Raw genomic sequence first — 26,392 nt, forward strand, 5'->3', positions numbered from 1 at the left:
GTGAAAGTGATTCTGGGTATTTTTGTTTATAGTATAGATTGAAGTTTTTTATTCCGTAGTCAGGTAATTAAATTAGCATGTAATGAATATAATGGTAAGTGATAAGTAGTTTTGTGAACTTTTTACCTTTAGTATTAAGAGCGAGTAACTTATTTCGATCTCAAATGAAACACAGTTTATTTTGAAAGAAAAAATACTGTTGAAAAATAATTCCCCTACTATTATTGCATTTATAATTATAATGTTTTAAAATAAGAATTCCTTACAAAAACATTTTTACTCTATACCGTAAAACTTAAAATTTAACGTTGTAAATAAATATAATTGTAAAAAAAGTCTTTGCAAAAATCCTCAGCGCATCATTTTAAATGTTGAGAAATGATCCGAAATTAGCATGCCAAAATGGTTTCAAAAATGTATGCAAATATTATATTTCTTTTTTTAAGATAATGAACTGCTGTGCGTTGCTCATTTGGTTATAATACGAGAAAAGTAAACAAGGAATTTTTTAAAAATGTTGTAAATATGAAGTTTTGTTTTTATTAAAATGTATTGTGCATATTATTGCGACATCATTTGTGTTTCGATAAGAACAAAAAACAACCAAATAAGAAAGAATTGTAATAATTTAGTAAGAAAAGTATTTCATTTCTTGGAAGAAAAACAATAAAAAGAAAAAATTTCAAATTGGGATGAGGAATTTTTCAGAAATGTTATTTATGAATAATACATTAACTTTATTTTGAAATGAACGATGCATAATTTAAAAGTAAACTGGAAAAACCAAGATAAAATTGCGTCTTTAGATCGAAGCATATTTATATTTTGATTATTTTTCTTTGCATATTTTGATTATTTCTAAGTGAAGGAACAAGTGTAAGTTGTGTGTTTATTGCTGTGCATTCCTATAATTACAAAATAAAACTTTATGTCCTCATACAGAAACAAATTTAATGATTTACAAAAGAATTACATCATTTGAGGTAGAAAACTTCAAGTCGGAAAAATTAATTTATAATCAACATTAATAGTTGAGGCCCATTCTGCTATTTTTTTTATCTGGATTTTTTATGCTTTTATAATGCTAATACCATGCTTTTTAAATACTAAAAATGAAAAAAAACATATGATTTTTAAAGAAATAGTGTAATTAGGTAAAATTTTATGTCAATTGACTCAGAAGTTGCTTATAGCTGAGTACCTTTATACGGGTTAGTTCGCCCACTTGGGTAACCACTTTTGCTGGATAAATTTCGGAAGTCCATTGTTTTGAGTTTCATTGTTAATTTGAATTCCGTATTAGTGAAGGTTCCGCTTACATATTTCAAACAATGTGTGTTTTAAAAGTTAGTGAATAATTCCTTTATTTAAGGTAGTGCAAAAATATGCTTTTGGACACAATTTTCGAAATTGAGTGTATTATAAATTTAAAATCCATGTAATCTTAGCTTTCTAAAAAATACTTTACTTTTGTTTGCACTCGATTTGTTTATAAAGTTATTGCAGTTTTTGTGCAGTCTGATAACATTGTATAGACAAGTGATTTTAAGTCTTTAAATCCGTTTATTTCAAAATCATATTTTTTTCACATTTCGCACTCCTTTAAACACGGTTTCTCTCATGCTTTTTTTTTTAAAGGAAATAATTGTCCAAAACTTTTCATGGGTGTTTATGATTATATCACAAGTATTTTAAACTACAGACTAAGAGAAAAAAGTAGATTTTCATTTTTATGCCTGTTTTTTTTGCTAAGGCAAGTGCGAAAATTTTTAAAAATTTGCTTTTTTAACTGCATTGATCCCTAACTCTCACACTTTAAAACAATTGCATAGTAGTATATGCAATTGTTTTAAAAATAATTTTTCAAAACATAGTTGATAGCCTTCCAAATAAAATCCTAAAGCATTTTTTGTTTTGGGCAATAGAAATTTTTTTATAGTGTTTAGCATATATGTAAAAAAATGCTTGATTTTTACCTAAATATGGCCATTACAAAAGCAAAAATAAAATAACAATATTGTTTTGCTAGTTTCAGAAGTTTTACGCTTAATAAAGCAAATAAACTAGCTTTTTAAAAATTTATATTAATATTTAAACAAAATGTTGTCAAAACTAGTCGGATACCTTAAGACAATTTCATTATACGTTATATAATTTTAACAGGCAAACTCATAATTTTAATTTGGATTCCTTGCAGCAAAGAAAAAAAAAATTCTTTCAAAGAGCCATATTTATTTGGTAAAGAATTGCAGCACTTATCCATTTCGCCGGCTCAAGGAGATTTAGCTGTTTTATTTATTTATTTATATACGTTTAATTTTTAATTTTTCAATTTATTACTTATCCAAACAAAAAAAAAATAATTGAATTTACTGTTTTTTCATTGGTGAATATATCCCCTGAGCCAAATGGGTGAGTACTAATTCTGAACACTAAAATTTACGAAATTTAAATCATTCATTTGATTGTTTTTCAGTTCTTTATATTGAATTCTGGTTTTCAATATTATAGTTCTTATTATTTACATAATTGGTAAATTTAACAGAAAAAATGGTTTTCACGTCATACTTAGAAAAATCCCTATAACATTACCAGGACATTCTTCAGAAAATACCATTCATTTCACCATTTGTATGATAATTTTAAGGCTTTAATGGTCATGCCTTTACCAAAAAGAATGGTAATATACTTTATAATCAGTTTACCATGCCTTCTGGTATGGTTTTTTTTAAATGGTAAGACTGAGAGTAGTTAAAGGTTGTCATTTTTTATCCAATTACTTCAATATATATATTTTTCTTTTTGTATCATTACAAATTATTTCCTTTCCAACTATTTAGTTTCCTCATATATTTCAAACATATTTCGAAAATAATAACGAATTTTATAAAATTTTTATTTTTGGACTAAAATGGGTTAATTCAAATGTCTAAGGCATACTAGACTTCCATAGTCTCAATTTTTTATGTGGTGAATGATGATATTTACAACCGAATAATCAGCGTTTTCTATACATTAGTGCTGTTTTTTAAAATAACCTAATTTACTGCTGAACAACATGATATTAAAACTAGATTTAATTGATAATTTTAACATTGTCATTACCGAAAAGTTACGGTAAAAATTACCTTAACTTTTGGTGTTTCCATAAAGTCAGAAAACAAGGTAAATGTTATCAAATTTTGGTAGTTTCAACCATGCCTGTTTTCCTAGTGTATGAAAACTCTTCAATATAATCTCAAGCAGTCGATGGCTGTTTCGACGTTGATTATTTTTTTCATTTATAAACTCATTGTTATTTCCTGTTTCGACTAACAACAAAACAGCAATTTTTTTTCTCCGCAAAATCGGCTTTTGTTACTCTAGGGCTTAATAATGAGCTCGGAGTGAGGATCCAAGAGAAAAAATTGATGAGGCACCCTAAGAAGAATAATAGAACTATTTTGGATTCTACGAAATGTTATAAAACTGTAACTAATTTAGGAATTATGTTACTTAATTAAACCATTAGACACAATGTAAATCTAAGTCTAAATACATTATGATTCGTTTTAATACACTTCCTATTTTAACTGACCTAATAAATGGCATGTTTTCGTCTTTTTGGATTTTCTATGGGATTTAATAATATTAAAAGTATAGAATTACTTCTGATAGTCTATAGTATTGTTATCTATAAAACAGATAACAGGATTTTTTCATTCTAGAAACAATATTTTACTTTTTTTAACCTTAAGGGTTGAAACAGTGCTAGTCGTTGCTTTAAACTATTGTAATCGCATAGAAAGTTGAATATCACTTTTTAATAGGTTTTAACTTTCATTTGAAATTTTTTTAAAATGAAAATGTAAAAAAAAAAAAAAAGATTAGTTACCCTTTTAGGCTAATAAGTGCTTTGAGCATGTACGGTTATTTTAGCCCTTTGTTACCCCATTATCTACCAACATAAGCCAAATATTATAATATTGGAGTCTTAGTTACCCCATATTGCGGGGTAACTTAAATCAACATGTTTTTTCTTGTCTTTAACTCACTAGCGTTTTATAAAACTTATGCATATGTGAACATTCAGTATAACTTCATTTCTGTATCCGAGTTTTGCAGTAATTCATAAAGTTCTATAAAAATATCCCTAATTCGGTAGTTAAATTGTAAACTGGCTGAAGTAAACACGAACGATATGATTTTGAGTTATTTCTCTTCAAAATTTTGAGTGAAGTGGTTTTTCTTGCGCATCACAGAAATATTTGATGATAAATGCTGTTTATAATGTAAATAGCAATTTAGTCTTTTTTTTAAAAATAAGTTAAAAATAGAAACACATGAGACGAAGAAAAATTAGTAAAAATTGAAAAAAATGAAAAAATATGACAATCAGGGCTGACGTCTAGCCCTGAATTGTCACAAAAATGCAAAACTCTTTCTATCGAGAAAGCTAAGACAAAAGTCAAGAATGCTTTCTCTGTACCCCAAAAGTTTTGCCCCTTTTCAGAAAAAGAATACAAAAATACAAGAATAAATAGTGAAATATGTAATTGATTCTGTAATTTAAACTGCATTGTATTACACATTTCACTACTTATTTTCGTGTTTTTGTATTCTTTTTCATGTGAAATGCAAAACTCTTTCTATCGAGAAAGCTAAGACAAAAGTCAAGAATGCTTTCTCTACATCCCAAAAGTTTTGCCCCTTTTCAGAAAAAGAATACAAAAATACAAGAATAAATAGTGAAATATGTAATTGATTCTGTAATTTAAACTGCATTGTATTACACATTTCACTACTTATTTTCGTGTTTTTGTATTCTTTTTCATGTGAAATGCAAAGCTCTTTCTATCGAGAAAGCTAAGACAGAAGTCAAGAATGCTTTCTCTGTACCCCAAAAGTTTAGCCCCGGTCCAGAAAAAGAATACAAAAATACAAGAATAAATAGTGAAATATGTAATTGCTTCTGTAATTTAAACTGCATTGTATTACATATTTCACTATTTATTCTTGTATTCTTTTTCTGGACCGGAGCAAAACTTTTGGGGTACAGAGAAAGCATTCTTGACTTTTGTCTTAGCTTTCTCGATAGAACGAGTTTTGCATTTTTGTAACAATTCAGGGCTATGATGTCAGCCTTGATTGTCATATTTTTTTCATTTTTTCAATTTTTACTAATTTTTATTCGTCTCATGTGTTTTATTCCTCTTGGTTTCTCTGCTGCTTAGCGCATTTTTTCCATTTGGATGTTATTTTTATTTTTATTAATTTTATTTTCATTAATTGTTTGCATTAATATTTTGAATTCTACTTTTAATTAAAAATAGAAATGTATTTATCTAAAATTATACTATCGCCAATAATGTTTGAAATGTTTAGCTTATTGTTAATACGCATGTATTTCTGTAATATGCAAACTTAAGACTTGAGCACTGGCTTTAGTTAGTAGAAATACCGTTTTCCACGAAACGTTATGCAGATATACCTATACATGCTTGTTTGGCATGCATGTTTAAGTGGTTTATAAAACGCTACAAAACTGGAAATGTTAAAGGTATAATAAGTATTTCATCCTGGCATTTAAGTCAGGTTATCCATCATTATTATAATTACCGAGAAACATGTGAGTGAAATAGATGACTGGTAGGTAATTTTGAAAGGATGTATTTGATGCAGTCATGTTATCACGTTGCTTAGGTTAATGTGAGAAATTGGTTTGTATGCAGAGTAACTGATTAGTACACATGATAACATAAAACAGTTGATTAATCTCTAGGATAACTTTATCTGTTTATTTCGTACAATATCTATTATGAATCGATATTATGAAAATTGTACATTTGTTACTTATTGTTCAAAACAGTAGTAAATATTTCGTACGACTGATTTTAATGCAATGAAATTAATTTATTACATTTACTAGTAAACTTATTTTTCCTCTTGCAAATGATATCCAGTTAACTAACATTGCAAATTTTAATGTATTTTATCGCATTAAAACTTGTCTAAACTGATATTCATTCTGATTCATGGCAAAAACTGAGAAATTCATCTGTAATAATTCGCCTTTTAAAATATGATGATATGACAAAAGATTATGTGTAAAGGCAATTTTTCTGATAGTCTTCAATATTCTCGAAGAAAAGTTATTCTATATTCGATCATGTTCACAAAATTTGCTTTAAAAGGAGGGTACATACAGAGTTACTTGAAAATCGAACAAATGTTTTGCATTTTTACAAAAAGTTTTTGGTTTTTGAAATCATAAATAATTTTTTTTGTTTATTTTGGAGTGTACTATTAAGTTATAAATTATGAACCATAAAGAACTTCAATTATTCTTGGAATGCATAGCCGAATTTAATCCCTTTTGTAGACGAAGAACATTTTGTAGCTTGGAACATTTTTAAAGAACATTTGAGTTTTAAAAGGTAAACTTTTAAAGATTAAATTATAAAATTCGAATAAAAATTCCCAGTATTTGAGTAGTGAATTCAAAATCTTCTGCTTATATTTGAAATTCTAAAGAATTTTCAGAATAACAATTTATTAACAAAATTATAACTCTAACGAGAAATCGTTTGAAACTAATTTTTGTTTGAGTATCTTAAACGCAATCTAAAGGGATGAATAAATATTTGTTTAATTCAAAGAGAGAAAGAAAGATTCGCCCAATCCAATCTACGAACTTAAATTTTTCTCACTCCATCTCGAACAGGAGGAATTGTACGTTTGTTGTTCACCTCTTGATTCGTCGCAAGAACGATAAAAGAGAAATATCCAAAATATATTTCTAATAATGAATAAAAATGACGTAGAATTTCTTTCAACAGGGTAAATATTCTGAAACTTCATGAAAAAAAATTCCTGTAAACCGTTTTTCTTAACTCAAACTATTCAGCAACTTTAAAAAAGGAATTTTAAAAGTGTAATAACGCCCATTGATGTTTTATTGTTAACATAATGAGCTAAGTTTAACTTAGGAATGAAATAGTGAATTTTTTGGGTTAAAATTCTTCCGTTTAGGTTGCTGTGTATCAGAAATCAATTAATAAAGATCAGTGATTATTTATTAATATAAATATATAATTAAATTTTCTTTTGCTCAAGCAGTTTTTTTGATAATTTATTTCTCTATAATCAAGGTGAAATACATAAGAAGGTTTGTATTTTAAATTCACAACGCAAAAAAAACAAACCTAAACTAACAGTATAAAAAATTTAGCTTCATTTGCAAGTGACACTTTGGGTGTCTTTATGATATTTGATATTTTCAACATGATTTTGTCATTGATAGTAAATGACTGCTTATATAATATACAAAACAGGAAAAAAAGACAGCTGGATTGAACTACATCTTGAACTGACAAGAGAGGAGATAGTGTAATGTCATAAAACAGATTTTGTACTTCAAATCCTTCAGAAAAAGAAATAAAAATCCCTTAAGCGAATATTAAGTTTTTAAAGACAGAAAACGCATAAACCATAAAGTGAGTAATAAGACGCGGCTAATTGGAAGTTTAGTATACTTATCATAAAGTAGAAGGTTAATTTATGCGTTGAAAAAAAGGGGGAAAAAGAAGAAACAAGAGGTTGATTTTTGTAAAGAAAAGTATTAAGCTATTTAAATCGAATCTCACATAAAATACAGAAAAGGAAATTTTAAAATGAATGAATTCTATTCTGGTTCTTAATGTCTCTATAGAAAACTTAACTCACGAATTGTATCCCAAGTATTTTTTCTAAATTTTCCTTTAAATAAAATGTGTATTTAATATTAAATTTGCGTGTATTAAATAGCGAATCATATAAAGAAACATAAATGAAAAGTTTAATTTGAGTTTTGCTCTTGAGCTATTTTATTTTCTGTTGAAACTGCTCTTAAAAGAATTGCTTCCCTAAAAGCGAAAACACTTTGTTCTATTTATGGATAATATGTATCTGAAAGTCGTTATAAATCGCATAATTAAAGAATAACACTCAAGATGCATTCCAGCAGAGAAGGAAATTGCTTTAAGCTCCTATGTTGGTCATTTAGTGAGAAAATTAATTGTGCCACGGGAAGGATTAAACATGACTAATAACTTATTAGAATAAGACGTGATTCCTCCTAAATTATTAACATATGATATAAACATAAGAAGAATCACTTTTAACGCATTCTATTAAAATAAACTACAGTTATAAATCTTTTTATTCTTAAAAGTTAAGCATTTAATTCTTTTTAATTCTACAGTGAATTTTAAAGAACAAAATGTCTCAATTTTCATCAAAACTTTCTAAAATTTATAGAAAACTTTTCTAAAAAGAACTTTAAACATTATCTTCCACGACTTTATTCAAATTTGATTTTTTTTTTAAAATAATCTTTTTCCACGTTAGTGTCAGTATAAGGGGAGATTTACTGGTTTTTCTAAATGTCTTAGGGACCCGTCAAGAGCCTAGTATTTAAAGAAGATAAGATTTTTAAAATTTATAAAAATGAAATCTGTATTTTAAATGTGTGTTTCGAAAAAAGAACAAAAAAACAAAACAAAAACCCCTCAACGATAGTGTGTTGGATAACTTTCCTCAAATGTTCGCTCCCGATTTTCTAATCTTATGATATTTTGTTTAATGTTACATGAGCTTGATGGTTTTGCATTTAACTATCTGATTTTTATCTAACTACCTAATTAATCCATCACATCACCCAGAAAATTTAAATTTCCTGAGATTGCAACAAAAGATTTTAAAAGTGTTTCCCTTTTTTCATTTAAATACCATTGTTACAAAACTCTTTCTTTTTTTCTTGTGATAATCACTAAATATATTGCATTTTCATAAAAGTGATTTTATATTTATTTTTAAAAATAAATTTCATTTCTATATTAACTAGGTACTTTCTTCCGTTTGAGTGTTTTGCTTTTTTCAAATCTTAACAGTTAAAAGTGAAATTTAACTGTGTGTGTTTGTGTTTTAGAACTTCTTAATAAAAATACGATATTACTAATAAAAAAAAATTAAGATTTGTGTTTGAAAAATCACGCATGATAAAAATACTGTTTAGATATAGAATAGGTGTCTGAAGGTTACGCGATTTTCTTAATCTCCACACTTTTATCTTCCTTGATACCATGGGTATGAAAATATTGCTTTTTTCCCCTATTGCAGTAAGAAGTGGAAATAAACTAGCGTAGGAAAAAAAATCAAGATTTGAGAATATAGACAGAGAGAGGGGAAGCGTGGAGTTTGGGGTAATACTATATACTACTTACAAAGAATATAATTAATAAAGAGGAACGTTTAATAAGAATGTTAATAATGTTAATAAGAATATTAATAAGAAGATTCATTCATGTAAAACAATAATGAAAATAAAACTTTCTAGTCGCTAATAATACTTAAAAAATTATTCCATTTTCTTTGGAACAAATATAGAAATTATAAACATTTTAATTGATAAAATGTTATTTTTTATTTATCTACTTAATTTAGATAATTACATTAAGTGTATTTTTAAGTCTACTTAATGTTCTAGTATTTTGTGTAAGCGTAAAAAGAGTTGAACTAATTTTAATATATCTTGCAGTTTCAAGCAGTCTTAAAACTTATCTCTATATAAGAATGTCTAAAGGTTACAAGGAGTACTCATAATTATTTTTCTCTTGTAATTCAGAGTAGTACATTGCTGTTGTTAAAAATTGCATTTAAATATTTCAAAAATTGTGTTTAAATATTTCAAATATAGATAGTTTAAGATTATAAGGTTCGTAAAATAAGTTAGAATCTGTTTTTTTAAAACTGTTTTCAAGATAACTGTCTCTGCAAAATAAGTAATTTTTTTAATAGAAAATTTTTACCAACTCTTTTTTCTCTATAATTTTAATATTGATTTACTGCTTCGAGTTAAAAATGATTAACAACTGAAAAGATAGAAAGTAATGCTTTTAAAATGGGAATTTCATAGTTAGTCTATTATATACGTTGTCAGTGACTAATTTTTTTAATCGATGAAGACAGGCTTCTTACCCATTAAATTTTATTTCTTATACCCTTTTTTTCATTTTAAAAACAAAGCATACAAGAACATTTTTTGAATTTGAGGTCCGAATCCTTTTTTTTTAATTATTTAACATGTTTTAACTATTTTATTTTTCTTAATTGAAAATATTTTCTTTACAGAAATTTTATACACTGAACCGTAATTGATATTAAAATATGCGCAATTCTTCTTTAAAACAAGATAATTGTTTTAAGTAATTCCAAATTAAACTAAAAATTATTTTTTACGCTTTACAGATCAGCAATAGTTAACAATTCTTGCTCAACAGTTTATTTTAGTTTAAAGGTTCTGGAACAATGATGAGATAAATGATGCAATACGCACCGGACTCAGAAAAGCCAGTTGATTGATGATTTGTGTCGTTGAAAAGGATTTCCCACTGCCACTCTGACCAAACGTAATGATTACCTAGAGTGCAAAAATAAACCGTAAAGGTTTATTCTGTTTAAATGGAATGCATAATTTAAACTAATGACAAACTTTCGTACTTGAGATCTCTTATGATGCAGCATTTGTTGGTACGCCCTGTCTGCAATTGCGAACACATGCGGTGGATTATCGGATCGGGCCTTTTCCCAATACTGCGTCTGAATCTGAAAGATAGTTGTATTATTAACCATAACAGACATATTCTTACTAATGCTATTATTCAGTTAATGCGTAAAGAAGGTTTTCCGTTCCAGACGATATTAAAAGTAACTGTATTATTTGATTTGATTTTCTTGGATCAACAACATAATATTTAATTTTAGCATTTATTAATCATATCTTTAAAAATATTTAATGTGATTTAATGATAATATGTAAACGTTTACTTGATATATGATGTCCGTGAATCCAGCAAAGAGCTTAGAACTCTTCAACAATGTCCGAATTTAGTTAAATAAATTATACATTAATACTTTAAAATGACTCTAAAGTACAACAAATTATAAATATTATTAGCATTTATTGAAATTAGTGGCTGGAATAGAACGAGTTAGAAAACTACTTATTCTAGGACGCAATTTTAATGGTTTCAGGGGGTGACTGCAAATTTGCTAATTAGTGCAGACGATATTTTAAGTTAAGAAATCAGACACAAAAACGTATTTTCTCTGAATAAACATACCTTTTTTTACGGATTCAGATTTAGTACTCCCGATATATAGGTGGTAACCACGATCTGGGAAATATAGTTCCATCAGTTTGGTCAGGAGAGCTGTCCAAAGTTTAGAACCCTTAATATCAATTATACTCTTTGTTTATATAACTATATATCGTGAACTATAAGCGAATCGAAAAATGTTTGCTCGAAATTATAAAATTCATTTCTCCGAAGAAAATTTCATGCAAAAAAATTTATTATTTTTTATCACTTTGTTTAATAATATTCAAAAAGATTTGAACAGTAAGATATACAATTTTTAGATAATTTTAAAGAATGTTATTGTGTATGATAAATGACAAAGTTTGAAGTAAATCGGTTGATTCGTTCTTGTAAAATCAAACTTGGAATGTACCAATTTTTTAAAATTTGATAAGTCAGTAACTATTTGACCAATTATCTCATATTTTGTACTTTGCTATTTTATAAAGCATATTTTATTTAATATAAAATAGTATACCTCACAGTCAAATTTTTTCGACTGTTACTAAATTGAATATTAAAAAATAATAAATAATTATAAAAAATTATTTTCTGTATTGAATTATCTTTAAATAAGTGAATTTTATAATTGTGTGTAAAATGAAATTAACATTAAGGGGTCCATACTTTAGATCACTCTCCTGACCTGAGCTATTGGGACCATATTTCCCAGATTGCGGCTACCCCTTCAATTTTGGAGGTCTGAAATCTGAATCCCTCGAAAAAAAGGCATGTTTATGTAAAGCTATGTTATTCAGAGAAAGTACATTTTCGAGTCTGATTTCGTTAGATAAAATATCGTATTCATTATTTAATTAGCACATTTGAGGTTAATAATTAAGATTGAGTCTAGAATATGAAGATCCAGCCGTTAGATCAAAAGTTACTCAGGGTGGTTCGTTTTGCGCACTGTGCATTAAATGGTTAAAGTAAATTTACTATCAAATGAAAATTTCACATGAATTACATGGTTTGTAGGGAAAGTAATTTCGATTTAAAATCATGTATTGACTCGATGGCTAAAACATATCAATAAGTTTTACATCCCCCCCACCCCGCGTATGTCAATCGCTTCTATTGAAGGACTTTTTGGAATGTTTTTTGATTAGAGTAGTTTTCATTAGCAAAAAAATGTACATTAGCGAAAGAAAAAGGAAACTATTTTTTGACAAGAATCAGTGAAGCGTTCCATGTTTCCCATAAATTTGAATCATACAGAAGCTGTTTATTAAGCACCCTCAAACCACTAAGAATCACTTTATGTGGTATATTTGAAATATAGATAGACATGGCTGAATTAGTACATTTTAATCACAAAAAGAGTATTAATTATAATATTTTAATAACAAAGAGGAAGTTAATCAGTACCTCATTATCATAGAGATGATGTTAATAAGTATCTTCGAATCATTCATGGGTAGCTTAATTAGTATAATAAAATCACAAAGAGGGTTTAGTTAGAAAATTTTCAATCGTAGAGAGAACGTTACTAAGTACCTTTGAATCTTTCATAGGTAGCTTAATTAGTATAATGAAATCACGAAGAGAGTTTAGTTAGAAGATTTTCAATCATAGGGAGGACGTTACTAAGTACCTTTAAATCATTCATAGGTAGTTTAATTAGTATAATAAAATCACGAAGAGAGTTTAGTTAGAAGATTTTCAATCATAGGGATGACGTTACAAAGTACCTTTGAATAATTCATAGGTAGATTAATTAATATAATGAAATCATGAAGAGAGTCTAGTTAGAAGATTTTCAATAGTAGAGAGAACGTTACAAAGTACCTTTGAATCATTCATTGGTAGATTAATTAGTATAATAAAATCACGAAGAGAGTCTAGTTAGAAGATTTTCAATCGTAGAAAGAACGTTACAAAGTACCTTTGAGTCATTCATAGGAAGCTTAAATGTATGATGAAATGAAGAAGAGAGTCCAGTTAGAAGATTTTCAATCATAGAGAAGACGTTACTAAGTACCTTTGAATAATTCATAGGTAGATTAATTAATATAATGAAATCACGAAGAGAGTCTAGTTAGAAGATTTTCAATCGTAGAAAGAACGTTACAAAGTACCTTTGAGTCATTCATAGGAAGCTTAAATGTATGATGAAATGAAGAAGAGAGTCCAGTTAGAAGATTTTCAATCATAGAGAAGACGTTACAAAGTACCTTTGAATCATTCATAGGTAGATTAATTAGTATAATAAAATCACGAAGAGAGTCTAGTTAGAAGATTTTCAATCGTAGAAAGAACGTTACAAAGTACCTTTGAGTCATTCATAGGAAGCTTAAATGTATGATGAAATGAAGAAGAGAGTCCAGTTAGAAGATTTTCAATCATAGAGAAGACGTTACTAAGTACCTTTGAATAATTCATAGGTAGATTAATTAATATAATGAAATCACGAAGAGAGTCTAGTTAGAAGATTTTCAATCGTAGAAAGAACGTTACAAAGTACCTTTGAGTCATTCATAGGAAGCTTAAATGTATGATGAAATGAAGAAGAGAGTCCAGTTAGAAGATTTTCAATCATAGAGAAGACGTTACAAAGTACCTTTGAATCATTCATAGGTAGATTAATTAGTATAATAAAATCACGAAGAGAGTCTAGTTAGAAGATTTTCAATCGTAGAAAGAACGTTACAAAGTACCTTTGAGTCATTCATAGGAAGCTTAAATGTATGATGAAATGAAGAAGAGAGTCCAGTTAGAAGATTTTCAATCATAGAGAAGACGTTACTAAGTACCTTTGAATAATTCATAGGTAGATTAATTAATATAATGAAATCACGAAGAGAGTCTAGTTAGAAGATTTTCAATCGTAGAAAGAACGTTACAAAGTACCTTTGAGTCATTCATAGGAAGCTTAAATGTATGATGAAATGAAGAAGAGAGTCCAGTTAGAAGATTTTCAATCATAGAGAAGACGTTACAAAGTACCTTTGAATCATTCATAGGTAGATTAATTAGTATAATAAAATCACGAAGAGAGTCTAGTTAGAAGATTTTCAATCGTAGAAAGAACGTTACAAAGTACCTTTGAGTCATTCATAGGAAGCTTAAATGTATGATGAAATGAAGAAGAGAGTCCAGTTAGAAGATTTTCAATCATAGAGAAGACGTTACAAAGTACCTTTGAATAATTCATAGGTAGATTAATTAATATAATGAAATCACGAAGAGAGTCTAGTTAGAAGATTTTCAATAGTAGAGAAAACGTTACAAAGTACCTTTGAATCATTCATAGGTAGATTAATTAGTATAATAAAATCACGAAGAGAGTCTAGTTAGAAGATTTTCAATCGTAGAAAGAACGTTACAAAGTACCTTCGAGTCATTCATAGGAAGCTTAAATGTATGATGAAATGAAGAAGAGAGTCCAGTTAGAAGATTTTCAATCATAGAGAAGACGTTACTAAGTACCTTTGAATCATTTATTGGTAGCTTAATTAACAAATAAAATCACGAAGAGAGTTTAGTTAGAAAACTTTCAATCGTAGAGAGAACATTACAAAGTACCTTTGAATTATTCATAGGAAGCTTAATTAGTATAATGAAATCACGAAGAGAGCTTAGTTAGAAGATTTTCAATTATAGAGAGGACGTTACTAAGTACCTTTGAATTATTCATAGGAAGCTTAATTAGTATAATAAAATCACGAAATGAGTTTAGTTAGAAAATTTTTAATTCTAGAGAGAACGTTACTAAGTACCTTTGAATAGGTAGCTTATTAGTATAATAAAATCACGAAGAGAGTTTAGTTAGAAGATAGAGAGAACGTTACAAAATACCTTTGAATCATTCATAGGTAGCTAAAGTAGTACATTGAAATCACACAAAGAGAATTTATTTAATAGATTTTCAACCATATCAATGATAAAGATGCAGTTAATAAGTACCTTTGAATCATAGAGAGGTAATTTCTTTCTTGGATTTACGGCAATAAGAATATCACCTATGAAAGTGTAAATATTGTCCTGCATAAACCTCCCATGCAAATAATCTACAACGGATTCCTAGTTAAGAAAACACTTAAGATAAAGAAAAAGAAAAAAAAAGAATATTTTGATTTCATTATTATTTTTTCTAGAATTATAAAATGAGATATTTGCAAACCTCTGCTAGATTATCGTTTGCCGCTAGATCATCAGGTAAGAGTTTGACGTAACTAGTATCGGCGTCACTCTTGAAATGCCAATTCTTTACCGTCATTGATATCGGTTTAGATATAGGTGCTGGCGTCAGATTTTGTTTCACACTATCTCCAAGGGATTTAAGTACCTGAAAAATACATGGTAATACTTTTAAAATTTGAACCATAATTCACTGCATAATAAACCAGAATAGAGCCGGGATAGTCTGGTCGGTAGGGCACTGGGCCTCTGTCCGACCCGCCGGCCGAAGACTCCCCTTGTAGTAAAGTGACTGATGCTCGTTAAATCTGTCGCAAAAATTCTCCATTCTTAACAAATCAAAACCTCTGGGGTACTGGATTGGACGAAATTACGGTCAAATTACGGGGAAATTACGGTTCAGGTCAAAATTGCGATCTGTGGATGAATGTATGGATGTATGAATGGGTTCGCCCTATAAACGGGTGCGACGTATGGTGCGGGAGAAGTCGAATTCTTGACCATAGATGGCGCCACTGAAAAACAAAAAACGCACACTCTGCCTTAAATTTGCTCGGTTTCACCAAGCAGGCTTGCCCGTGTGGCAAGTGACATTAGAAACAACAAATAAGCCAGAACAGAGATCTGGCATTTAATGAATCAGATAGATTTTTAACTTCAGTGCCAAAAACAACTTTCCCTTTGTTAAGCTTTAAATAATACTTTGCAATCGGGATATTTATGGGATGGTATTCCAAAGTGGAAAAAGAAATATCAATTTATCTTTTCCATTTTTGCTGAATACTTTGCATATTATTTGATTTCGATTAGACATGAGTAAAATGCTTTCCTTTTTCTTGGCATCATTTTATGCTATACTAGTTGAATACCCATTCTCCTTACAGTGGGAAAAGAAGAAAGTAGACAATAAAATGGAATGAATCAAATTGACAAAAAACAACGACTATCGAACAAATGCAATTAAATTCGATACAAAATCATTGAGTTGATGGCGCATCAAAATTAATAAATATATTTACACAAAAAACTGTTAGATATTTAGATTATGAGTCCTTTTCTAATCTGTTGTAACTTGTAACCAAGTATTAAAATTATATCCGAACTTTATTTTAAATAGTTGGAAATTTTATACTTCAGCAACACTCTCCTCTGTTATTCCATTAAATAAAAAACAGTATTTAATTAATAATGATAATTTCTTTAAAATCATTGAGTTAGAAGGTTTTATTTAAGATTCTTATTTAAGATTAATTTTAATTCTTTTATTAATAGTCTTTTATTAGTTTTAAATTTTGAATTATACTGTATAATATATCCTTACCATGTTCCAGTTTTCGCTTTAATCCAAGGTAACGGAAAAATCAAATGCTGTTTCTTAACTTTAATATGAATGCGTGTTGAATGCGTGTTTTCACTTGAAAGTTAAAGTTTTCTAAGGGTACATTTAAGATTTTTAAAATGGTTTTCCGAACGTTTACGATTTCGTAGCTTGATAGTAGAAACAGAATAATTTCATATTTTGTAATCTTTGATTTTAATCGGTAATAATAATTTTTAATTTAATTAACAATATTTCTTAAACTTTATATTTTGTACTCTGACAACATATTTTTGAAAACAGCTTATGATTATTTATGATTATTTGTGTTATTCATAAGAACATTACATTTCTTTCACTTATCGCTTTATATGCTTCTTTTTGTGTTTTATTTTGAATTTTCTCTAGAATTTTTGAGTCATTTTTACTTGATTAAATTAAATTATAAACGAATTATTCTAATTTTCTTGGTGTTTTCACACTATTATATTGATATATTTAGTTCTGGATCTATTTTTGAAATTTTAAACAAAAAACTATTTTTGCGGTTACAATCATGTGAGTTTAGGAAGTAATTATATATTTTCGCTGCTTGTTTTTCTAATTTCTAATTAGTTTATATACAATATATTTTCAGATTTTAATAATTCCTTTTCCTCGTTTATTTAAATTCCTTTTCTTAACAGTTTATTTGTTTTCTTTTCCTGTTTTTCTGTGTGGTTTAATTGCCTTTATCTTGTATAAATATCTGGATTATTGGAACAGGAAACTCTCTTGTGCACGCATAGATGGCAGTGGTGTGAAACAGAAAAAAAATCTAGCACTCTCTATTTTTCATCCTGGATGGCACCACTAGACCAACTAATTAAGCCACAATGCACGGCCCCGTATATTTAATCCACAGTAACTTATAGAGCCCCAATTCACTATGTCAAGTCACTGAAATGTGCTAGGATGCATTGGTAACATCAAAAACACTGCCACGGCTGACCCAACAATCGCTCTGCTTACTGGAAGAGGAGTATTGCGGTAAACACCTTTGAATCCACCTAGCTTCTTAAAGCGGTCTTTATACTTTAACTGAGAGAGCTAAGCTGTCAATCACGTGATCCGATTGAACGGGAGTTCGAATCCCAGCATGAACACAATATTTTTTCCATTCTTTCAACGCTCAATCATCTCGGTAGTGGACTCAAAAGAGCATTATAATAACGTGTACGCGATCAGGCTTAGGTTTCAAGATTGTGGGTGCTCTGATCTCCAAAAGACAACTTGAATTGAACCGTGAACGATAATACTACTTTACGTCACAGCATTTAAGCGTTTTTCAACCAACCTTCTGCAAAGCATCGATCATAACTTTATATTATTTAAGTATTAGATGTAAGTTATTGAAAAAAAAAACTGTTCCAAAGTAACTATTACGCTTAATGGCGGCCTTTTTCTATTACGTACCGTTAAGTCACACATAGAGAAATGAAAACATTTGGTAAAGAAAAATTTCAACTGAAAAGTAAATTTTAAAGGCATTAAAAGTACTCTCACGGGGATTATTGCAAAGAGATTTTTAAACTTCACATGTGAAGGGGTCACATATGGCATTTATTTCTGATAAAATTCTCGAAAAGTTCTGAAAACTTATTCTCTTTTCCGGACTTATCAAACTTATGTTCTACAACAGCATTTTCGGTAAAAACAATTCCACTTCTGGAATTTTGAGAGAATTGGGAGGAGAGGTGGAGGAGGGAGTCAAATGATTTCGATTTGACGAGCTCTTCTTCTGTAAAATACAGTGTATTGATTCATTTTATTTCTCGGGGGCATTGTTGACCATCTGGATTCAATAAAGTCTTCTTCTGATGCCCTCGGGTTACTCCACTGCCAGAGAGTCGATATTTGGGGAAAAATTACCTCATGCGTTTGAGTTGTATGAGGAATCCGATCAGAAATAAGATTTTTTGAATTGGAGTTTTCTGTAAGAAATATGATTTTCCCCCAAAAGCAGATTCTTCTGAAGTTCTTTTTTTTCAAACTACAAAATATCTGAGATTCAGAAAGATTTGTTTCTAATTAAGGAAACAACATTCCAACTTTGCATGATCATTATATAGAGAATTTATTGCATTAAAGTATTTCTATTTAGTGCGATTGAACTTTTCAAAAATGTATTATTTTCAAGATCGATTTCAGAAATTTTTTTTAAATTTCCTTCGTTTGGATAATAAGTAAATCACAATAATTTTAATCTATCCACTGAATTGAATTTGATTGAAAATATGATAGTTAAGATATTCTATTTGGAATCGATGTCACAAAATCTTTATAAAGAATATATGTAGTTAAATATAAAAATATGTGATAAACTTTTAAATTTTTATTAACCATATTTTATTTTAAAAATGTGCACTAAAGCGTATAGAGCTTCATTTTTGTTTGTTTTTAAGTCTGGCTATTCTTGAGAATGGTTGCCTTTTTTGCAGTGTTTGTAACTAGTGTACTTCTACCATTTTCATATTTTTTTTGAAGCAAATAAAGTTTTATAATATATAGTATACATATCTTCACTTCAGTTTACTTGAATAATTTATTTGATTTTAAGAGTTTTTGTTCGTTATGTAGTTAGTTCGAGTACCAATCAAGCAGTAGTAGTTTTATATACTAATAAAAATATGGAAAGTTAGAGTATGTTTGAAGCTAATCCTGTTTGGTTGTTTTGTATACAGAATGCTTTGACCTATCTTCTGTTTGTGACCGATGGGTTCTTGTTGCATACCAGAAAGCTTTGATGACTATTTAGTTAAGGTTCTATATTCTTAGAGTGGTTTTTCTTGTTTCATATTTCCTTTTTTGTATGCAGAGCGTGATTGGTTTCTTAGACTTGAAAAGAATGTTGGAAGTACTGGTCAGGGCCTAACCATCTCTTTGTCAAGGCCACTTGGTCTTTTACTCAGGGTTTCCTCGTAAAGGAAAGTGCACTGAATTGGAGTTATGAATCATTAACCATTCTAAAACTAGGCACCCTGAGCTCAGACGACGAAACAACGACGTCGTGGTAATGATCTCTTTTAGTATTGAACATGAAATTGTATCGAGTGGGTAATAGAAGATCCAAGTAAAACTAAAAGAAGTTCATTATTAAACAAAAAAAAAATCAAATTAAAAAGCTATAAATTCAATCTGGAAGGTTTAATCATTTCACACTATGACTATGCCCTCCTTTCAGTCAATGACATCACATTTTATTCTTATGTCAGCAATCCTTCAGTAAATGAAATATATTCCAACTTCATTTGACAACTTCAATTCCAAAATTTTCCCGTATAGAGCACTTTACAATTTAATTCCGCTTAAAAGGCAACTCTGGAGTTATCACGGGAAAATTTTGACTGTGGGTCTCATGGATTTGCACTTATTTTGTTGCTGTTTTGTTTGAGTTAGTATCTAAATCTTTTGTTGGGTAACACGTTTTTTGGTATGATTGTTTTTAACGGCAAGAGAGTTGATAATGAAGCAATAAAAGAACAAATAGAAGGATAAAAACAAAAAAATTATATTTGGCGCATCCTCGCCACAAAATATCTCACGGTGATCGAAGTTCCACGAAGATCTCGACAGTAGAGAAAGTGGTGGCCATAACAGAAGGAGAACAACGTGGCTCTAATGCGAGGTCACTACGTTGTAGATATGCAGATAAACAGTCTTGTTTTGGGAAAATGTCGGAGATATTTTGTGTTGGAACCGTGCCCCAGCTTCATAGTGTAACCAGTCTGGGATTGTGCTTGGTTTAATATTTTACAAAAAGCTTCAGATCTCTTAGCTATCGAAATGTTTCTTTGTTACACTCGACATCTCCTAGAAGAGAGAGGCACGGATCACTTGAGTCGTCCGAAGTAAAGGACATGAACTGAATGGTGGAAGGATAAGAAAGATGCCACAATCTTCGAACTAATTAAGGGTTGGATTTCTCATTGATGTTAACCCATCCATCTCCCTTCTAGGAGGTATTGGTACACTACAGGAATTTTGATCTATAGTCGATGATTCTTAATAGAGTTATATTTTACTCAAATGTTAATTATTTTCAACTTGTATTGTCTATCAAAAAATTAAGTTCTTAAAACTATTTATATGCACAGGTAAGTGATAAACGTAATTTTCTATCTCTCACTAGAGTTTCTAAATGAATTAAATTGAAAAATATTCTGAAACCATTATTTTTGTTTGAATTTTTATCATTTTCACAGTCTACCTTTTTTTTTCTCAAGAATTGGCTAATCTGAAAATTTTATGAATATTTCAAGTGGTAAAAGTTAAAATCTAACAAATACTGTAAAACACCGTTTATAAATTTCTCATTTACCAGCAAGCGCCATCATTTAGTAAAAACGAAATAAAAGTAGAAAAGTTGCAAATTAATAGGAGAAAAAATGGAAGAAAAAAATTAGGTAAAAAATTATCATATTGGTTTAGTAGTACATAAAGGATTTCTTGATTTCTTAAATTACTTAGATTGAAATAGATTAGTTTTTATATATAACAACCATAATAGAATTTAGAATTTAATTTTTGTGAGAAACACTCTATTTTTGAAAAAATCAGAAGATTTCACTTGTGAAAACCGATTTGTTTTTAAAAAAATCAACCATCTAGATAAATTATCCAATTAAAGTACTTACATAAAAAGAATTACCGATATCGAATATCAGATGTAACATTTTCGTTATTAATTAAATAACCCCCACTTTTTCTTAATATATCTTGATCAGCAATTAAAAATTGAAAGTTGCCTTCAAAATGTGTAAAAAGCAAATAATCTGTTGAGGCGTAGAACATTGCTAATAGGCACTGAAAGGTTGAACATAGTTCACGGAAAAATAATGGGACTAGATTGTATAGTAAGAAGTATATTTGTGAGTTTTACTATTGTCTTCAGTAAGTTCACTAAATATTAATGAACCATAATCAAATATTAATGTTAATTTGGATATTAATGAACATCGAAATGCGTCCACGACATTTTTTGTCACCCTATGTTGATAACAAAAATGAATTATTAAACAGCGCTAAAACTAAAAGGAAGCTTTCAATGCATAACATCTCAGTAATTTTTAATGTAATATCTTATGACGTTTTCTTTAAATTTTACATGTGTTAAATTTATTTGCATGAACAAATTTATGAAATATTTCAATATGATATGAACTATTTTGAGATGTTAACTATTGTGTTTTATGAAATGTTATTGTTTTTTCTATAAAAAAAAAGTAAATTCATATAAACGCTGACGAAAAATATCCATGTTTTGTCTTTTTCTCCTTCTTAACTTTTGCTTGCGTTGAGCTTTCTTGTTGCGTGTATTATTTTAATAACCTGATTATATTTTTTTCGAATTTTTGAAAGATTAACAGACATTTGGCGCACTGAAGCATATGCGTGATTGTGTCCCATCGAACACTGACTCTTGCTTCAGAATTTCGGAAGTTTTGCTTTATATCAATCCTGCCTTTGATTTTGAACAAGTAGAGTAGTTATTGTTTAACCTGATTGTAGTTTAAAATAATATGCGAAGTAAACGTTTTCTCTTATTGTTTACTCAAGACATTAGAAGTAGAGTCAGTCATTGTTGAATACTGCGACCCAGGTCGATATTTAGAAGAGCAAATTAATAAAATTTTGATTTCGAACAATCGCCGAATAATTATTGTTTAACCTGATTGTATTTAAAATAATAAATAAGTAAATATTTTCTTTTATTGTTTACTCAAAACATTAGACGTAGAGTAAGTCATTGTTGAATACTGCGACCCAGGTCGATATTTAGAAGAGTAAACTAATAATATTTTGATTTCGAACAATCGCAGAATAATTATTGTTTAACTTGATTGTATTTAAAATAATAAATAAGTAAATCTTTTCTTTTATTGTTTACTCAAAACATTAGACGTAGAGTAAGTCATTGTTGAATACTGCGACCCAGGTCGATGTTTGGAAGAGTGAACTAATAATACTTTGATTTTGAACAATCGTAAAATAGTTATTGTTTAACCTGATTATAGTTTAAAATAATGAATAAGTAAACGTTTTCTCTTATTGTTTACTCAAGACATTGGAAGTAGAGTCAGTCATGGTTGAATATTGCGACCCAGGTCGATATTAAGAAGATCAAACTAATAAGGAAATCCGGACATATATCTGTTTAGGAAACAGATAATATGTGTATTCTGCAAAAACCATTTTTAATAATATTTTCAGAATCCTCATCAAAAAAGAAAACAAAAAGTCTGCAGTTTAAGGTCACAAATTAATATTTAAATGAGGGGAAAACTTTATCAAAATCAAACAAATTACAGTAGAAAATAAACATCCAACAGGATTCAAGAGTAGGTTGAAACTTGAAGGTGTTTCGAATAATAGTATTTCTAACTCTTTCTGTTTTCTTCTGCAATCAACGTGTCTTGTTATTTATTAGATTCGCATTCCTATACTGTGACTTGTCTGACTTCGATAATGTTTTCCTCGCTTAAATATTAACTTGAAAACCCTTTCAAACTGGAACACTTTATTGTTTTAATTTTTCTAAGGATTCTGAAAATACATCTTAAGGGCAGTCGTTACAGTATACCCTTTATTTATTTTTTAATGCGACTTATGAACCAGTACAAATGTGCCATCTTAAGCAGATGTTTTGAAAAATTTATTTTTGGTGCTCTTATAAGTTCTGGAATCCATCAAAGGTAGACAAATCTATCGTTTAATTAAAGAGACAATTTTGTTTGCATGCCTCCGCTTAATGTGATCGCAGTTAATGTTATCAATCGTTTATTGTTATCAAAATCACCTGGTCTGAATTTTCTCTATTTTGTTGTATGTTAAAATTAACGCTTTCTATTTATCGTTTCATCTTAGCTGTGCCATTATTTATTTTTCGAAAGTCTTCTTAATTGATAAAAAAACACTACCTGTAAAAAGATCGTGTCATTAAAACAGTATTAGATATTATCGAAAATAAGTCAACGCAATGCTGCAATATATTTAAACCTCTCACAACCTCTACTTTGCAAAATTTTCAATACTAGTTAAGACCATATGAGAAGAGGCACAGAAAATAAAAATGCAGAGTGTTACCGCTATAGAGCTGGTAAAGATGAGAAAGTTGAAAAAGCTCTTAAGAGTTACGGTTCGAAAATGTTTGAGAACGTGATGTTCCAAATTCGCAGCAAAAAATAGAAAATTTAGCAGCTTAAATAGTCAAAAAGGATTTTGTTGCAACAAACGGTAGCTTCCAGCATTGTAAAAAACGTGAAAACATTGATTTCATTGGTATACAGTCGGTAAATTTAATAAATTTCGTGATTCATTTATTGTTATCAATCGGTTAATGTCATCAACATCATCAAAGTGATCAAAATAAACAAAAACAACTTTACTGTACATTTTGGTATTTGGTTCAGAAATTAGTTTCGCCGATATTTGAGATGAAAATCACATTAAATAGCATTTCTCTTTTAGGATTGGAATAATTATCTTAATTGTTAAAACAAGAAGCTGAGCTCTAACGTAGCAATTTCAAATTTTCCTTATTACTAAAAGCAACAACAGACAACATAGATTTACAAATTCATAGTTACCTGAGTTATAAATAAGAATCACTCCAAAAGTTCTGAATAAATTAAATTTAAAAAACAAATATATTCTCTAAAAGAAATATGTTATTTGATATCCGCGTAAAAACATTCCCATTTAAAGGAAATGAGATATTTCTCTCTACGTTTACATGGCATAGAACTTGATTTCTCCCTGCAGGAAATTTTCTTTCCTTTTTTGTGACGATGAAGAAAAAAAAAATAACTTGAGGGAACTGCAGTCAATAAAAACGAAGTCTCACATGATGAATGATATAACCTCACATCGTTTAATGGTATTATAATTGCCCGTAAGTTTCCATCTCTTCTTTTTCCGATCTATCGATGCATCGACAGGAAAAAAAGAAGTTTTTCACGAAGAGGTAGCCGTTTTTCGGATAATTTAGCTTACGGGTTAAGCATTACGTGCCATCAGCAATTTTAGATGAGTTTGGAAATGGAAAAGGGGAAAGAAAAGCCTTCAATTTCTAGAGTTTGGATCTAAAGTTGACTGGAGAGGTTTTGAATTTTTAAGCGTCACGATTTCTTTGGAATACCATAATCCAGATCAGATGTTTAAATTTTAATTTATGTTTTATACCGCAACTAAATAAGTTAAAACGTGATTTGAATGTTTCTGATTTTACAAATGACACTCACTTAATAAATAGTTAATTTAAATACTCACTTAATTATAGTTTTTGATATATTTCTTTTTAAAAATAAACGATTCTTCACTTTATAACTTGATGTTTTACTAATCAGAATTCGGTATTGAAAAACTCTGAAAATTGTATGAATGAATACTTTATTTCAAGTTAATACCGAATCGAGTGTTTATGCATACTTTAAAGGGTGTGTTCAAATCTGAGCATCAATTATTGAGAATGTTTACACCAAGCTCAGATGCATTTACTCCACTCATGAATTAACGCCGACAGTTTTGGTGCACTTTTAGAAACTGTCAAATTAAAACTGTAGATGTAAAGTAAAAGTTAGTGGCTGCTTAACATTTCGCAGAAGCAGAAGTTAACTGTTGTAAAAGGCATGTAATGTTTTTAGTTGTGTAATAAAGATATTCTCATACGAAAATTTACATAAAGATTCTGCCAATTGTATTGAATTATTTTATTTCCATTCTCTTTTGTTAAGTAAAATTTATAGCTGATACTTTATACCAAGCAGTAGGGAAGAAGGGTTCATTTTCAAAAAAAAAAGAAAAAAAGAATTAAGATAATTTTTCACTCAAGCATTATTTTAACATACATTTGAATGATTACACATCATCTTGTTTATATCAGGAATTACAAAGAAGCTTACTTTTTCCATAATAATCGTTTGAGAAAGATTGTTTTTGTCTAAACTAACTCCACTACACAAGGGACTATTCTTATCAAGAAAGTAAATAACATCTACAATAGCCCCACGAAGATACATGTTTTTTTATGCTGGCAAGTGTACAGAGAAAAGGTTAGTGACAAAATTGGTAAAAAACCGCATAATTTATAAAACAATGTCCCCTCTTACTGAAATTTTGAAAATAAAATGCGTTCATAAAAAGAAAATTTAAAAGTTACTTTAGAAATTTAAAAATTTTCTTTTACAAATTTCTGTTAAAATATTCATGGTCTGATTATGTAATTGCACTCCATCTGGTTGTGCAATAGCATGATTATGCAATTGCATATTTCACAGAGGAGGAAGTTTGACTCATAAATAAAAAGTTATTCAAGATGTCCACTTTTGTCCCCACAAGCCTCCTTTTTGCAGCGTAGAAGGTAAAACAAATAAACAAAATTTAGCCAAACTAGACGTAAATAAAATAACTTAGAGCTGTACCCGTTTGATTTTGCATCCAAGAGCCGGCGTACATTGCTGTTTGAGGTGTTCTTCCAATGTGAGGGACTGATTTGTGGCATCATCTAACATGGTTATGAAAGGATGAAATAAAAGTTCCAAAACGCAGGGACGGTGTTCCGCGTTTCTTTCCAGGCACCTAAATTATGAAAAAAAAAAAACGCATCTATGGCATAAAAGATACATTTAAAGATAAAAGAGTTTCAGTTTGATAAGACATTGGGAGAGTTCCCTTACAAAAATGCTTTTGGAACACGCTCCAAACTTTAACTTTTGAAATGAAAGCAATAATCTGA

General features: G+C 29.0%; 1 protein-coding gene across 1 annotated transcript in view; it reads right to left on the reverse strand.

Moving 5' to 3' along the window:
- Positions 1-26,392, reverse strand: part of ninaC (STKc_myosinIII_N_like and MYSc_Myo21 domain-containing protein ninaC) — a 171,473-nt gene that overhangs the window by 50,009 nt on the left and 95,072 nt on the right. The window contains exons 8-12 of the mRNA XM_043046374.3: positions 26,079-26,235; positions 15,283-15,447; positions 15,066-15,182; positions 10,519-10,623; positions 10,355-10,438 (exon numbers count right to left, since the gene is read on the reverse strand). Of these exons, the coding sequence (XP_042902308.2) occupies positions 10,355-10,438; positions 10,519-10,623; positions 15,066-15,182; positions 15,283-15,447; positions 26,079-26,235 (628 nt within the window). The remainder of the gene's footprint in view (positions 1-10,354; positions 10,439-10,518; positions 10,624-15,065; positions 15,183-15,282; positions 15,448-26,078; positions 26,236-26,392) is intronic.

Source organism: Parasteatoda tepidariorum, chromosome 3 (assembly GCF_982258835.1).
Source record: "Parasteatoda tepidariorum strain Cologne lab strain chromosome 3, Ptep-v5.0, whole genome shotgun sequence".
NCBI lineage: Eukaryota > Metazoa > Arthropoda > Arachnida > Araneae > Theridiidae > Parasteatoda > Parasteatoda tepidariorum.